The sequence below is a fragment of the Primulina tabacum genome, chromosome 2, assembly GCF_025594145.1.
Source record: "Primulina tabacum isolate GXHZ01 chromosome 2, ASM2559414v2, whole genome shotgun sequence".
Lineage (NCBI taxonomy): Eukaryota > Viridiplantae > Streptophyta > Magnoliopsida > Lamiales > Gesneriaceae > Primulina > Primulina tabacum.
Window position 1 is genome coordinate 53,774,243 of NC_134551.1, and position 16,035 is coordinate 53,790,277.

Here is a 16,035-nt window from a genome sequence, read left to right on the forward strand (position 1 = left end):
AAATAAATAATTATATATTTAATTTCAAGAGTGCATTATTTTGTCGGAGCACTAAGTTAAACTTTGCAGCCCCTTTTATTTTTAACAATCCTTAAACTATAGAGATTAGGAGTGAGAAAAAAATACCGAATTTTCGGTATATTGAGATTATCGTACTTAAAAAATACCGAATTTTCGATATACCGAAAATTTCGGTACGACACGATAACAATATTGAATTTTTCGATACAGTGACGGTATAGAATTTGAAAATTTTGGTATATACAATAATACCGAAATAATATATAAAAATTTAAAAATATAATAATTTTAAACAATAAATTTATAAAATTTAAAAAATATAAGGTTTATTACAATATAAAATTATATATACCGATACAGTACTGAAATCTCGGTATACCATATAATTTCGGTATGCTAGTTATATGTACCAAAATTTTCGGTACGTATTGGTATAAAATATTCTCATATCGTAATTTTCGATAAGATATATGATACAAAATTTTTGGTATGGTACAATATATCACCGAGACATACCTTTTACCACTTCAAATGTTTGATTTTGACCTACCATATGGTATGGTTTGATTTTATATCACACCATACCAAAAATTTTATATAAATTATAAACCGTGAGTCTAACTGACTCGTGCTACAATTAATATTGTAAAATTTTTGAACTTATTACATTCAAATAATCATATAAATTAAAATTTCAATCGTGTTCATGCATGGAAAAACCTTAACACACTCCAAAAAAAAAAAAAAAAAAAAAAACTTAATCGTACTCGATTATTATCTATCTTCCTTAATTTAACACATCTTGAAGGACGAAAAATCCTATGAAGAAGGAATCGATTGAAACTCCCTTCGCATAACTTTATATAATTTATGTTTTGGATTGTTCTGATCAGAAAATAAGGATAAAATTAAATATTCGACTCCCCCTAAAAATATAATTATTTTGTACGAGATATAGAGAAGTGACCCGTAAACAATCCAAATAATTATTTAAATATTAGAATTTTATTTTTAAATTTATGACATGTTATAATATTCTTTTCAATTGTCATCATACAAAAATAGTTGATATAAACAAGATAATTAGCAAAATAACCTTGATGAAACTTTTTAAAAAAAAAACTAACCCTGTGAAGTTTATTTGAAAAATATTCAAATAAACTAAGAGATGATTATTTTTCACAAATTTAGTTTGAACAATGTTATTTTCTAAAAAAAAATTAATAGTATAGTGACCCTGATCTATAGATAGAAGATGAATGTTCAATTAATTAATGTGTATGTATTATTGTATTTATCTTCATAATCTTTTGACTATTCAATTATAAGTGAATATAGTGGGATAAAAAAGGTCCATCTTCGATCTCTTAACTTAGAAGCATCAAAAAGCTGCTATAAACCCACACCTAAACAAAAATTATGAATAAAACAAAAAAGGTAACCACGTTCTCGTTAGTTAAGTTAGTTAATTTATTAATTTTTGGCCATTTCAACCCCACTTTGATTCCCATGTTAGATTTCAAATCAATTAAAAACATCATCTTTTCATTCAGTATCATGGGTTTCTTTAGATAATTATTTTTGGGTTCGTTTCACATGGAGACATGAATTCGTGGGGTTGATTTTTAATTTTCTTGTTATAAAAAAAAAAAAAGGCTAGTTGGAAGCAGGTGACCACTGCGTACGGTATTTGATTTGAGTCGTCCTTAAAAAAAGAAAGATACACACCATTTGTTATTTTTGCTTTACATAATATATTAATTTTGGGCACTTGAAATTAATGATTGTTGAACTTTTGAGATTTTTCCTTATAATTAGTATATCTTAATTATATGTTTAGTTCAGAATAATTTAATCAAAGACTTCAATCAAGTGAAACGAGTCTAACTTTAAGTGCATGTAGCTCCGCCCCTGGATAGATACTAGCGACCGAGCACGTACGTGTGTAACATAATATATATTTGCACATGTTTTGTGTTTCGATTAATTTACGATATTAAACAAAAGTAGATATGACATTGAGTAAAATGATTTTTTTTTGCCCTAGATAAAATTTTAGTCCTTATAATCGATCATACTTAGAATCACAAAAATCTTATTTCATATAACATGAATATCTCACTTCATATTTTGTATATATATATCAAATGGTCTCCTCAGTTCCTCAGGGTGCATGAACACCACTCACAGCATAGATTTAAACTTTCTAATGCGCGTACGCTACATACTTGTAGTATAAATAACATAGAGAGTGTAAAGTTTTTTTTATCACAAACTAAGCAATTAGTATAGCCTAGCCATGGCAATGAAAGTACTGAGGTTTGTGCTGAAGGTAACTGCGGCCATGATTTGTATACTTGTGATATTGTGTTCAGCGCTTGATTCCGGGTATAACACACCAGTCAAAGGGCTGAATCAGATCCAAGGAGAGGTTAAAGCAGGTAACATGCATGGGAAACATATGCATGAGATCTCGAGGGGACATAGTAAAGGTTTATCAAAGGATTTCACGCCGCGGGAATTGAGCGCAAAAATGGATGATTTGAGACCAACGGCGCCGGGTCACAGCCCGGGCATAGGACATGCTGGAAAATAAATGGATTCTTTATGACGCACGAGATCTTTTTATTTAATTTTACAGAATAAAATATATGGGTCATTTTCAAGTTCTTTTTTTTTTTTTTTTTCTTGTTTGCTTTCCTAAATGAGAAAGTGGTCCTAATCTCTCGTGATATTCAAGTAGCTTCAACTGTAGTTTTGGTGGCCAACTCATGAGACTATCATTGTTATTCAAGAACTTAATTTTTTGAGTCCGTGCAATAATTGTTTTTTCCCCAAAAATCGTTTGTCCTCAAAATATACTTCCATAAGCAATGACCATGCTGTGGACCATCTATGGTTGTTTTTCTCCCAATAGAAAGTTAAAAAAAAAATGACCTCAAAAAGTTTCCCATATTAATCAAATTTTATATATAACTTAACTAATTGAAAGGAAGATAACTGATCTCTAGCTAGTTAGCAGCATTTGAGTTAATCTTTTATTATTTTTGCTGCTGCGTATGTTTGGTCTTCTTTTATTATTAACGTATATTAAATTATTGACTATATCAAGTATGCAATAAAATATAAAACTACTGATCCTATCCTTCGCTGGGATCTCGAATTTCTTGAATAAATGATATTAATAGGGTACCTGAGTTTGGATAGATGTTAAAAGATTCGCACTTAAAACTTTGTAGGCAAAAACTTGTGTGAGACGATCTCACGGATCGTATTTTGTGAGACGAGGTCATCAATGAAAAATTATTACTTTTTATGCTAAGAGTATTACTTTTTATTGTGAATATCGGTAGGGTTGACCCGTATCGCAGATAAAGATTCGTGAGATCGTCTCACAAGATACCTACTCAACTTTGAATGTAGATTAATTAATTGTTGATTAGGATGGTTTTTGGTTGGAGAGATCCAGTGTTTTAGATAAGTAGTTTCAATAGGTTAATTTTATGAATGATATTACTTTGAAAAATAAAATATTTCTGATTCGACACATTATGTTTTGTAAAAATACATCATGAACTTGTGATGCACATGGTAAATATTTAATTAGAAATTTGAAACATAAGACATATAAGTATATAATAATATGGCGTGGTGAAAACATAGAATATAAATTTTTATGTTGAAGAATGCAACAGTCAGTCTTGAATTGAAGACAAAGGTAGTGTCAGGTTTCCCCGTTATTGGGTGGGTCATGGGCCTGACCAAAGAGTGATTTAGGTTTCTGCATATTGTCCGTCCAGTAACAAAAACATTCTTTTGTGTTACTTGCACACCGCAATTATATTTCATACATTTTTGTCAAATTTCAATCTCTCTTAACTATTTTTTCTTCTTTTTTTTTTTTTGACGTGATGTAGATATGGCGTACTTGTACATCTGTCATAACGTTAATGTATGTAGTGTCATATAATATATTCTAATTCTAATTAAAAAAAGACTAAACTTACCAAAAAATTAACGATTAAACAGCATGACCGAAATTGAACAAAATGTAATACCACACTCACAAAGAAACAAATAAGAGATATACGAATTATAGAGATGTGTTCCACTTTAATTAAAAAAAGGTATATATTTACCTATAATAAATATTAAATCTACTGACATATAATGCGTTTGTATTATTGGATACACATGCAATTATAAATTTCACTTATTAGGTGAGGTAACTTTCTATGATCCAATGACTTTGTCGATGCCTACAAATTATTTGGTTTGCTTACGGCAGCACGACTGAATTACTTGGTAGAAAATTGGAAACATAAATTGTTGACTTTTATTTCACTAAAATGAAATAAAATAACTACCATGTTGACATATTGGAAAGCTGGCCTCACAGAAATCGAATATTTTGTCCAGATTAATTTATGATAAATAGTAGTATCTGTATTGTGATTGGCCGAAGGATTCGAGTATTTCTTTAATAATAACCTAATTATTAATAAATATTAATTAATTGTTTTGCATCGAGTCGGGTCACAATCCTTTGGGTTAATTATACTTTATATTATATTAATTAATAACGAGCTAGTAATGAATCTTCCTACGGCGATATACTTTATTAACTATTAATAAAGCAACCGATTTAATTCATAATTAGAATTGCTATTTTTGGAAATTAATATTTAATTTACAAAAAAAATGTCGATATACTTATTTTATTCGAATTGAATTTTATATAATAATTATATTATTCGCGAGGGGCCGCCAAAGTTTTTGACGTTTAGCATTGGTGGCCGACCGTTGAGTGCATCTATTTTTCCCTTTCCTGTCGTTATCTATTCTGTGGTACTCCGCGATTTATAAATATCGGTCCTTTCTATGTTTTTTGAAAAAAAAAATAAAAAATCACTCATATTTTTAAGTCATCTAAATAAATAAAAAAACAAATTTTTTTATTCAAACATACATTCATTCTAAATAAATGTTCGACAAACATGGAAATATCATAAAAAAAAAATACATGACGTATCGAATATACATACAAATAGGGACGAAACTAAGAATTAGAGTTGTGATCGAGTCTTGAACTTAATGTAATATCAAGTAGGTAAGCCGAGCTTTGGATGTGCAAGAGTGAACCAAGTGAAAAGCTTACATAATAGTTTAAAAAAAATTATTGATAAGCTACGGCCCCAATGACCGATCTAAACTAGATCTGTCTCAGTCTATAAACATGTGAAATGCTAAAAGTATCTTGTTTGTTACCGAAAAAATAAAATTATGTCTGAAAAAAGCGTGTACCATGCTAGTTTGCAAACACGTTCACCATATAATTTTCTTAAAAAATTATCATTATGCTGTCAGTTTATTTTTTTATTTTTATTATTATTATTATTAGGAGATGATGCTACCTAACGAATTCATCTTAGGATTGCATAATCATGCAGTTGGTTAATACATATTGTATGAACGAGCGTTTGCCGCTTTACAAAATCTATAGCTAGTGATAATGATGCAACTCAAATGTTTTAAACCGCACAGCAGCTCAAGCACTACGATTCGATCGCTCTACCAAGCAGGGACAATTATTGCACCCAACAATCTCCCTCTCAATAATTGCACTCCTTGCAATAAATGAAAATCAAACCCGTGACCTTGGCTCTGATACCAATTGTAAGACCGAGCGCTTGCCGCTTTACCAAAAGTTATAGCTAGTGGTAATGGTGCAACTCAAATCTTTTAAATTGCACAGCAATTCAAGCACCACGATTTGATCGCTCTACCAATTATGAACAATTATTGCACCCATCACATATGATCCATTACCCATAGGAAACCAATTTCACCGTTTCATTCGTGGATAGATTATGACGTGGTAATAATAAATTATTACATTATAAAAAAATGAGGTAGAGTTTAATTCACAATTTAGATAAAATAAATATATATAATCATTTAATATCTTATAGTTCGCATGAAAAAGAAGAATTAAATTAGATTTTATCTCGGGTTTATATGAAAACTAGAATAACTTATGAGAAAAAATAACAATGATTATAATATTAATAACACGTACTAATTTAATCCAATTTCATCAACATCAAGATTCAAGTAAAAAATGTTATAACTTCATCCACTATACATTCAAAGCTCGATGTATAGAATGTAGATTGTTTTTTTTTTCATGTACAAAATAATATCATGAATTATCACAAATTTAGGACAGAAGAAATGGAAATATGTCTTCTGAAAGCTGCTTTCTATTTCTTTTTAGGTAGAAACATGTGTGAGACGATCTCACGGATCGTATTTTGTGAGACAGATTTTTTATTTGGGTCATCCATGAAACAATATTACTTTTTATGATAAGAGTATTAATTTTTATTGTGAATATCGGTATGATTGACCCGTATCACAGATAAAGATTCGTAAGATCGTCTCACACAAAACCTACTTTAATATTTTTAATAGTAATGAGAATAATATTCATTTGTGCCCCAAGTTGGTACCCGTCAGGCGTCAAGTGGCAACATGATAGTTATAATAATAAAACATAGACGCCTACACATTTTTTAGTATAATAAATAAATCATATTTCATTAGCAAGTTAGGACAGTGACAATTAATATACGATGCGTCATAGCTAGCACAACAATCCTAATTATCAATTAAAAAATAAAAAATTTCCAATTACGATTTATTTAATTAATGTGATTTACATGTTATTATCTTAGTTTGAAAATTTCTCTGTGCACATGGAAGGATAACGATCGCGAGTTTCTTCTTTATAAAAAAATTTAAAAATAACAATATTAGTTTTCATTAATGCTTCGTTAAATTTAACAACAAAGTCGAGACTGTACATTATTAATGGATATGATATGTATCTTGTGAGACGGCCTTACGAATCTTTATCTATGAGACGGGTCAATCCTATCGATATTCACAATAAAAAGTAATACTCTTAGCATAAAAGTAATGTCTTACAAAATACGACCCGTGAGACCGGCTCACACAATTTTTTGCCTAATAAATATAATATATTCCTATTATCTTAGACTTTAAAGAGTGGCGGATAAATAGAATATGGCCGAAATCACTTATTCCTTCTCGATAAAATGGAATGAACTTGTGTGTCAAATGGGTGATCAGAAAATAGTTATGTGCCGGAAGAATATTTCTTGCACGGCCCACCATTTCAAAACAAGGCATTTCCAAGTTCATCCTCACTACTATTATATTATATGTTGATAAATATAAGAATTCTACACCGTTTCATTCAAAATGGTAAGTTATTTAATTTTATCGATAAAAAATAAAATAACCAACTATTAATATTGAGACTTGGACATAACTCAACTATAATAACTAGCTTTTGAAATTAAGTTAGATTAAAATCTCAATCTTATCAAAGTTCAGCTCCACCACGACCGTTTATAATTCAATATTTGCTTATATTTTTATCAAAATTTTTATATTAAGTAAAATATCTATATAGTAATTAATCTTCGATTTAAACTTTGAAATTAGTCCATAAATGAATAGACTCAGCAAAAACCATGTAGTTTTGAGAACACACTGTCACTATCATAGCCTTGTACTTCCCTTCAAATTCAATGTACCTTGCCTCGTAATAACCAAAACTCAAGGGGGCAAAAGAGAATAAATTCAGCAGAGGTGGGGTTTTTTTTTTTATTGTTATTATTATTTTCAAGTTCATCAGGCCATTCACCCCGTTTTCATCAGCACCCACTTTCTTTTTTTGAGCTGAATATGAAGAGGCCTAAATTTCAAATTCTTGGAGTTTTGATATATATTTTTTGATTATCGTATAGATGGTGCAGCCTTGCTTTGAGAATGGTATCTCAAACCCTAATTATCGAAGGTCTCATACTGAGGCTCTTATCCATGTTACGCCTCCGGTAAACTCATTCATTTTTGTTTTTTCTTTTTTCTGTTTTGTGCTGGCTTTTTTCTTTCGCTGTTTTCTGGGAGTATCTTTGATAATCAGACAGTTAAGAGCGTTTGTTTTTAATCCTGCGTGAAGTTTGATGTTTTAAGTTAAAAATGTTTTTTCGGAGCTGGTGTTTAAAGGGGAGACTTTCCGGGTCTTGTGAACAAAGTCTAGCTTTCCAACCGTGTCATTGGGTTGATTGTCCTGAACTTCTGATGTTATGCTGTAGCTAAAGTGACGTGTGATTGGTTTCTCTTCGAGGTTATAATTTTTGGTTTATTCTTTTTTGGGGAGTATTTATTAATTAGTTGAGATTCTAACCAATCTAGTCAAAGCCAGATTAATAATGATGGCGCTATGAAATTTTTTTTTTTGGTTTGAAAATCTGAAGTTTTTCTTCTATTACAGCCTTTCGTTCGAAGAACTCTTGTTTTTTTGGTGATGGGTTTGTTTGGTATCTCGCGAAAATATGAATATCTGTTGTTAGTCATTGAAATTTTTTGGCCATAGTCTTTTAGTTCATAAATGAGTTAGTTACCTTACAAGTTCTGTCTTTCTTCTGAGACGATTTTCTTGAAAAAACCTCCCTGAATTTCTTTTCCTCCTAACTTCGTTTATGTTTATTTTTCGTTTCCATTGTTTAAATCATTGAGGATTTCTTCAAATGGACATATTAATAACGATTTTCTATCCAGGGACGTGGTTCACTTTGCCAAGAATCTGTGCTGTGCGGTGGTTCTGTTGTGTTCTGTGTTGGCTCTTGTAACTTGCAAGCGTTACCCTGTAACCGAAGCGTCAAATCAGTTGGATACTGAGACGTGTAGGTCCTATGGGGCCAATTTCGATACAAGCTATTCTGATGTATTTGGTGGTCATAATAGTTCAGAAATGGTTTCGAGTAGTACTGTGCAGCAACGTGGTCTTGAAAACATATGCCTGCCTTTGAATTCTTTCTGTTTCCCGTCAACGTTGTCTGGGGTTTTGTTTGATGAAATTGATTCTAAATTAGAAGTGTTAGATGATTCTGGGGATTTTTCCTCTGGACTGAAGCAAGTAGGTAGCAGCATAAGTAGGTCACTTGACCGTACTATCTTCCAGTTATCGGATGGGAGAACCATTTTGTGTTCTTTGCAGCAGGAAAATGGTTTTGAACGACAAACAGAAATTTCCTCTTGCACAAGGCCATCACCTGACTATAAAACTCTCATATCAAAATCAGGGAAACATGTTGATACTGTGAAATATGACTCTTTGGATGACTTGTCTATCCCTCCTGTGGAAATAAATCCTTCACTGCTGGATTGGGGACGTAAGAATATGTATCATCCTTCCTTAGCGTTTTTAACAGTGAAGAATATAGGTGATGACAGAAATTTGAGTATCTATCACCCTTATAGTAGCAACTTGCATTTTTATCCTTGCAATTTTAGTGAAACATTATTGGCACCAGGGGAGGTTGCATCAATATGCTTTATTTTTTTCCCCACAGAGTTGGGATTATCATCGACCCAACTGGTTTTACAGACAAGTATTGGTGGTTTCCTTGTTCATGCTAAAGGCTTTGCTGTTGAGTCACCTTATTTGATAAAGCCTTTGATTGATCTTAATGTTTCCTCCATTGGAAGGTGGAGAAAGAATCTGTCTTTGTTTAATCCTTTCAATGAAACTCTCTACGTGGAGGAGATAAATGCTTGGATCTCTGTTTCTTCGGGAAATACTTCAGGTTCATCAAAAGCTGTTTGCCGCATTCACACTGTGGAGGATACAAGTGACTACTATATATTGAAGTGCTAAAGATTGGTTGGATGTGGAAAGTGGCGTAGTTGGCTCACCACACATTTTCATGAGGCCACACATGAATTGGGAGATTGCTCCTCTAAAAACCGAGTCTGTCATGGAATTAGACTTTTCACTACTTTTTGAAGGAAAAGTTGGTGGTGCTTTCTGTTTGTTGTTGAGATCATCTACAAATAGGATTGATACTCTTATGATACCCCTTGATGTGGAACTGAGTCCACACTCAGCTATGGATACAGGCAATGTTTCTGTTTTTCTAGAGACCTTAGTTCCATGCAGATCAAATGGATCTAGCACCTTCGCCCTGGCAGTGAGAAACAATCATCCATATCTATTGAATGCGATCAAGGTCAGCGAAGCCGGAAATGGTACAAATACTTTTGAAATCAAGTCAGTTGAAGGACTCTTACTTTTTCCTCAGTCCACCACACAAGTGGCTATTCTCAATTACACTCATCTAGGAACACCCCGAGCAGACTTGGACTGCAAATTACTTGTATGGATAAATGACTCTAGAATTTCTCAGATAGAAATACCTTGCATAGATGTAATCAATATCTGCTCCAAAGATAAGGAGTTAGATCCTTCTGTAGAATATGCACAAAAAATCAACAATATTGTTTATATCAAAGGAAGACAAACATCTTACAGAAGCAGCATTCAGGCACCTTCTGAGACCAAGGTAAAGGGATTCTGCCTCTTGTCTCTTTCTTGAAACAAATTTTCTTGGATTAGCGTGTGATTTTTCCATGACACTTCTTTAATCTTTGAATTGGTATTTTGGTCTCTTGTTGCTACATTGAGTGCCTGAACTTTTGTTGTTCGCTGGCTATGGTTGGTAGTTGCATGTGTTCTAACTTAATGGAGCAAAAACATACATTTATACTTTTGATGAACTGGAAAATCAAAAAAACATGATTGCTTACCCTTGGCGTACCACATTTCATGAGGTATTGAATTGCAATTGAGTGTCGTTCTGCAAATCATAATGATGTCCAGATTTCAATACTTGAAGCAGAGAGAACAGATTGCTGGATCTGGTCTTTTAAATAATGCAAAGGTTCAGGCTTTTTACATACCACATTACTTAGTCGACCACATCACTGTGATGGCCAGAAAAAATTGCTGCAATTTAGTTCCAAAATGCGATCACCTGCATGTTCGCGACAATATATATTTTGTGCTTTATGCCTTTTTTCTGGTTTTAATTGATAATATGTCCTGAAAATATCACTTGTTTTGTTGCTTCAATGATCTTTGAGTTTAATCTAAATTATTTCAAGTTGTTTTGTGAGTAACCTTGAATTGTGCTAATAATTATTTGAAGGCCATGGATTCAAGTGAAGCGGAAAAATTTGTTCTGAGGAATTGGAAATCGCAAGCAACTGCAAATTTTATGTCTGTTCTTGATGATAATGAATTACTATTTCCAACGGTTCATGTTGGAAATTATTGCTCCCAGTGGATTGCTGTTAAAAACCCGAGCCAACAACCAATTGCTACGCAACTTATTTTAAATTCTGGGGAAGTCATCGATAAGTGCAAGACATCGGAGTTTCTTTTACTACCTTCTTCATCTAAGACTTTTCTGAGCGATAAATTATCTTCACCAATAAGGTATGGGTTTTCGTTGGCAGACAATGCAATAACTGAGGCGCTTATTCATCCTCATGGTAGTGCATTTTTTGGTCCAATTCTTTTTCAACCGTCCAATCGATGTGAGTGGAGAAGTTCAGCTTTGGTTAGAAACAATCTCTCTGGTGTCGAGTGGATTTCGCTGCAAGGATTTGGAGGTTCACTCTCAATGGTGTTGCTGGAGGAATCTGAACCTGTGCAAGGTTTAGAATTTAAACTAAAATTGCCAATTAAACTAAATTTTTCATCTTTTGCCTCTACGGAGAAAAGTTCTTCCTGCTACCAGCCCCTGACAAAAGAGGTCTATGCCAAGAACTCGGGTGATCTTTCTATGGAGGTTATACGAATTGATGTTTCAGGTTCAAAATGTGGTTTGGATGGGTTTAGAGTACGTAATTGTAAAGGTTTTTCTCTTCAACCTGGAGAATCTATGAGGCTTCAACTATCTTACCAGACTGATTTTTCCTCGGCCAGAATACAGAGGAACCTTGAGCTGGTTTTGGCTACTGGGATTCTTGTGATACCTATGAAAGCAAGTTTACCAACGTACATGATGGACTTCTGCAAAAGATCGATGTTCTGGATACTTGTCAAGAAAGCTGTGGTTGTGGTCCTTGTTGCTGCCACCTTGTCGTTTTTGCTGGTCAGTCTCCTTCTTCCCTGTTTTACTGCCTTTTTTTCTCATGAAATTAAAAGTGGAAAAAAATCCTCTTCCACTATGAATCTCATAGAACTACGGTCATTTGAAAAAGAAGAAGCATTGACCTTGGAATCTTCTGGTAAATCTCTTGATTGTAATATCTCTGGCGAAGGGCATGATTGATCCTGCTGCAAAATATCAGATGAAAAATAACACTCTGTTGGGTGCTCAATCAGAGTTCAGATTAGCGTCAGGACTGTCAAAATCTTTATGTGTTGTGAATTCTGATGCGCAAGATGCAACTGACTCAAGAAACCTGAGGGTTATCATTGCGAAAGAAAAGGTAAGGAGGCGGAAAAAGAAAAAGAGTTCTACTATCGGACTTTTTGAGTTGTCAAGCAGTCAGAGTGGCAATTCTACCCCTTCATCTCCTTTGTCTCCTGTTTCATCCATAATTCCTAAACGATCGTGTCTAGTGTCTCCTGATGGGGAACAATTTGTGGAGAATAGAAACCCATTTGCTCAGACACCTGACCAGAAATGTGATGATGAAGAAATCTCTAATACTCCCTCTATGGTCAATCTTCTGGAAATTGAGGTTTCTTCAAAATGCGGGAACAAAAATCTGGGCTGCTCCCCTCTAGAAAGGCCAGAGTTTGACTAGGAATGTGGCTTCCAGGGCTGTTCTATTGCCTTCTGCAACGTTTCCTAGTGCTTGGAGAGCTGCCCCATCCTGGGCATGTCAGTCTCCATATTTAGCTTCAACATCGAGAATTGCTCCTCATGCCCGGGCACCTGGATCCAAACTTCAAAACCAGAAATCTGGTGAGCACGAGGAGAAGACCTTGTTCAAGAAAGAGATCAGTGTAGAGGAGAAGGCAGGTCTTGAGGAAAAATTTACTTATGATATATGGGGGGATCATCTGTTTGAACTTCCCTTTACCCACTCGCCAAATGATTCCCCTAGTAAGTGTCCCCGCGCTATAGAAAGTAACTCTGAGAGCTTCTTTGTGAGAGGCCCTCCAACCCTCTTCACAAACTCTCTTTTAAACCCTGTAAATTCCAAGATGGAGGGTAATGAATTAGCAAGTTATGAATAAGCAATCGTTCTTTTTACTGTTTTTTTAAAATTTATTTGACTAAGCAATTTCGGCGGAAGGAACCTGAGTATAAAGTTTAACAACATCCTAGTAAAGATTAACACTAAAAGTTGATAATTCCGGGTTTTACAGTTCTACAGTATTTCGGGGGGTACTTGGTCGTTCATGGTCATTGGTGATGAAAAATCAATTGTTGCACCAGTTTAAAAACCTGTTTCGTACTTGTTTTGTTTCATTTTTTGGGAGGCTTCTATTGTTTCATATAAAACTTGGCATCCATGGACCATGGATGTGCTTCAAGCCATCTTCGAGTATTGGTTCAGTTGTTATGCATGTGAGCAAGCTTAATTCAAGTCAACAAAAGTTTTATTATTTTCGTAACTGCAAAGTTTTTGTGAATGATTCTCCCTTTTTTTTTGCATAGTAATGAAAACATCAATGTATCGATGGTTTATTTTTAAGCTTGTATGGTTTTTGTCTTTGTTTGTTGTAGTTAGATTGTCTGGCCTCTGTTCCATATTCCGGCCGCTTTCAATTTCAATTTTCCCCCCAATTCGACTACAACTAAACCTAGTTCCCGCCTTGTTTATTAGTTCCCTTTGTTTCTTCACTTGTGATATTCGATATTTGCCAGTGTCATATGGGGTATATGGAATTTCAATAACAATGAAAATACTGTTTCTGGACTTTATAAAATTTTCATGATTTGAACCTTCCTTCCGGTATTTTGATATTCATATGTTGCATTATTCATCACTTAGTTGATATGATTGCTCTTAATCTTGAATGAAATGCTGCCTGCGCCTATTTTAGCATGGGACACCAAGCTTTGGTGGTGGTTGTATTCCTGATTGACATTTACTTAGATTCCGATCACTAATGGTGTCATCCGGAGCTGGCTATTGTGAAAAGGAGATGAGATATAAGGTTTGTCTTAATTTAGTCAACACGAGTTATTCCTTGTATAATGATGAATTGCATAGCTAATTTTTGTTTACTTTCACCTGTACTAACCAGGAAAAGAATTGCTCTTTAAATAAATGCAAATGAAATCCTTTTTACTGGTTCATTGACAGAGGTAACTCTTCCTTTTTTCCCTTGTGACTCTAGTGCTCTATAACTGAGGGGAGAAGTTTGTGCCGATGGGATATAAATTGCCTGGATTATACAAAGCTTTTGTCGAGAATCAGAATGATCTATCCTCCTATGTCACCAGATTAAATGATGACACTGCTGCATGCTCCCTTCTATCCTATTCCCATACTGCCACTGGAAGTCTGGAAATACATGCTAAAAGCTTGATGAAGAGAAGAAGTTTAAGATGTACAGGCAAAAATACGTCGTATCAGGTTCAAGATCCTATACAATTCTTCTGAGTTCAAGAACGGTAATTTTGGCACCTACCACTTTGTGGAAACAAAGCTGGTTCACTTGGTTCAAGAGGAAAACGAATGCATCTTTTCTGATCAGTAGTTTGACCAAGGTATCAATTCTACTTGTTGAGCATACTTGCAGAAAAATGTACGTTAATAAAGAAAAACAATTAACGCTTCAATGTGATGGAAATTTTGTTACTAAAAACTTAAATTTTGAATTACATCAGTTTCATTGATATTTTGAAAAGGAAAAACAGAGGTTTCCAAGAATGCTTTATTATCATATGTGTGCTTGGGTACCTTTGCAGCTGCTCCCACTTTTCTTTCACCACATTACTTTGAGACAAAGGATTCCAATGGAAAGACTCGCACATTCGACCTTATCGTCGCTGCAAATAATCCGTTGCGTGTAACCAAAACGTGAATTCTAGCTTAAGATAATTTAAATAAACATACATATTCAACTGAGCTGAACGCGGGCACTTGCGTCTATAGTACACATTTCCAAAGAAATGTCGATGGGCTTAGAACATGCCCTGGATGGCAAGAAGTTACTGGTCCTATCGCTTGGCACGGGAATAGCCCAATCTGTTGGACGTAAGTACAAGGCAAGGGAGGCTGCCAATTGGGGAGTGGTGGGTTGGGTATACAACGAAGGAGTCACCCCGTTGATCGAAGCTTCTCAGGATGCGAGCTCTGATATGGTTGATATTCATATCTTCACTTTATTCCAATTATTGGGCAACGAAGAAAATTATCTATGTATACAGGTGGTATTAAAATCGAAAATTTGTCATGCTGTAGCATAGCCAACTGTTTTATGAGATTACACGCATAACTTTCTTTGGGTTTTGAATTTTGATGAGAAGGAAGATAGATTGACCGGAGACGCGACGCTGCTCGATGTTTCGACTAACTTGAATTTGCAGAACCTTGTCCAACTCGGAAAGAGCTTATTGAAGAAACCTGTTTCGTGGTTTAATCTGGAGACAGGCACGGCGGAGCCAGTTCAGGGAGAGGGCACCAATGAGGTAGCTCTTATCCGGTTAGCCAAGTGGCTGTCGGAGGAAAAGAAAGCCCGGTCCCGTTAATTTGAAGGATTCTATTTCATCTTAAATTGCTTGAAATTCACCCATTGCATGTCCAGTCTGTCTTCAGGCATATGAATATTACATAAATGAAGTGGTTGAGTGTTCACTTATAATACTTCAATGATCCATGAGTTGTAAATTGTCAACTGAAATGAATCTTTGGACATTTTCATTTATTTTGGTGGTTGATATGATATTTTCGCGCTCTTCCTATTCCCATGCATTATAGTGCTGCAATTTTCCCGGCTCCAGCTATGTATTATCCCACATCTCTACTTTACATCAATTTGCAAGAAATTTGATAGCATGAAAATTGAGCCTCAATCGAAGCTAGAAAATTGAGCCTCAATCGAAGCTAGAAAATTGAGCCTTGCCCTCAACTCTTGAGCAAGAAGACGAATTAGTAATCGAACCAACA

At 34.2% G+C, this 16,035-nt stretch overlaps 2 protein-coding genes across 2 annotated transcripts; both read left to right on the plus strand.

The window, feature by feature from the left end:
• Positions 1 to 7,735: 7,735 nt before the first annotated feature.
• On the plus strand, positions 7,736 to 13,166 carry LOC142537019 (uncharacterized). Its single transcript, XM_075642534.1, is given in 4 exon segments — positions 7,736 to 7,946; positions 8,674 to 10,457; positions 11,103 to 12,230; positions 12,232 to 13,166. Coding segments are annotated over 3 exon segments (2,235 nt in total). The 5' UTR covers positions 7,736 to 7,946; positions 8,674 to 9,833; the 3' UTR covers positions 12,715 to 13,166.
• On the plus strand, positions 12,882 to 15,815 carry LOC142537018 (patatin-like protein 5). The gene is made up of 4 exons (XM_075642533.1): positions 12,882 to 13,016; positions 13,964 to 14,077; positions 14,261 to 15,296; positions 15,396 to 15,815. Exons 3-4 carry the CDS (start codon positions 15,039 to 15,041, stop codon positions 15,615 to 15,617), a joined length of 480 nt encoding a protein of 159 aa, XP_075498648.1. The 5' UTR covers positions 12,882 to 13,016; positions 13,964 to 14,077; positions 14,261 to 15,038; the 3' UTR covers positions 15,618 to 15,815.
• The last annotated feature ends 220 nt before the right edge of the window (positions 15,816 to 16,035 follow it).

Coding starts and splice junctions, on each gene's coding strand:
- LOC142537018 (XM_075642533.1), top strand. CDS start 15,039: ATGTCGATGGGCTTAGAACATGCCCTGGATGGCAAGAAGTTACTGGTC. Junction 15,297..15,395: donor AAAATTATCTATGTATACAG/GTGGTATTAAAA, acceptor TTTGATGAGAAG/GAAGATAGATTGACCGGAGA.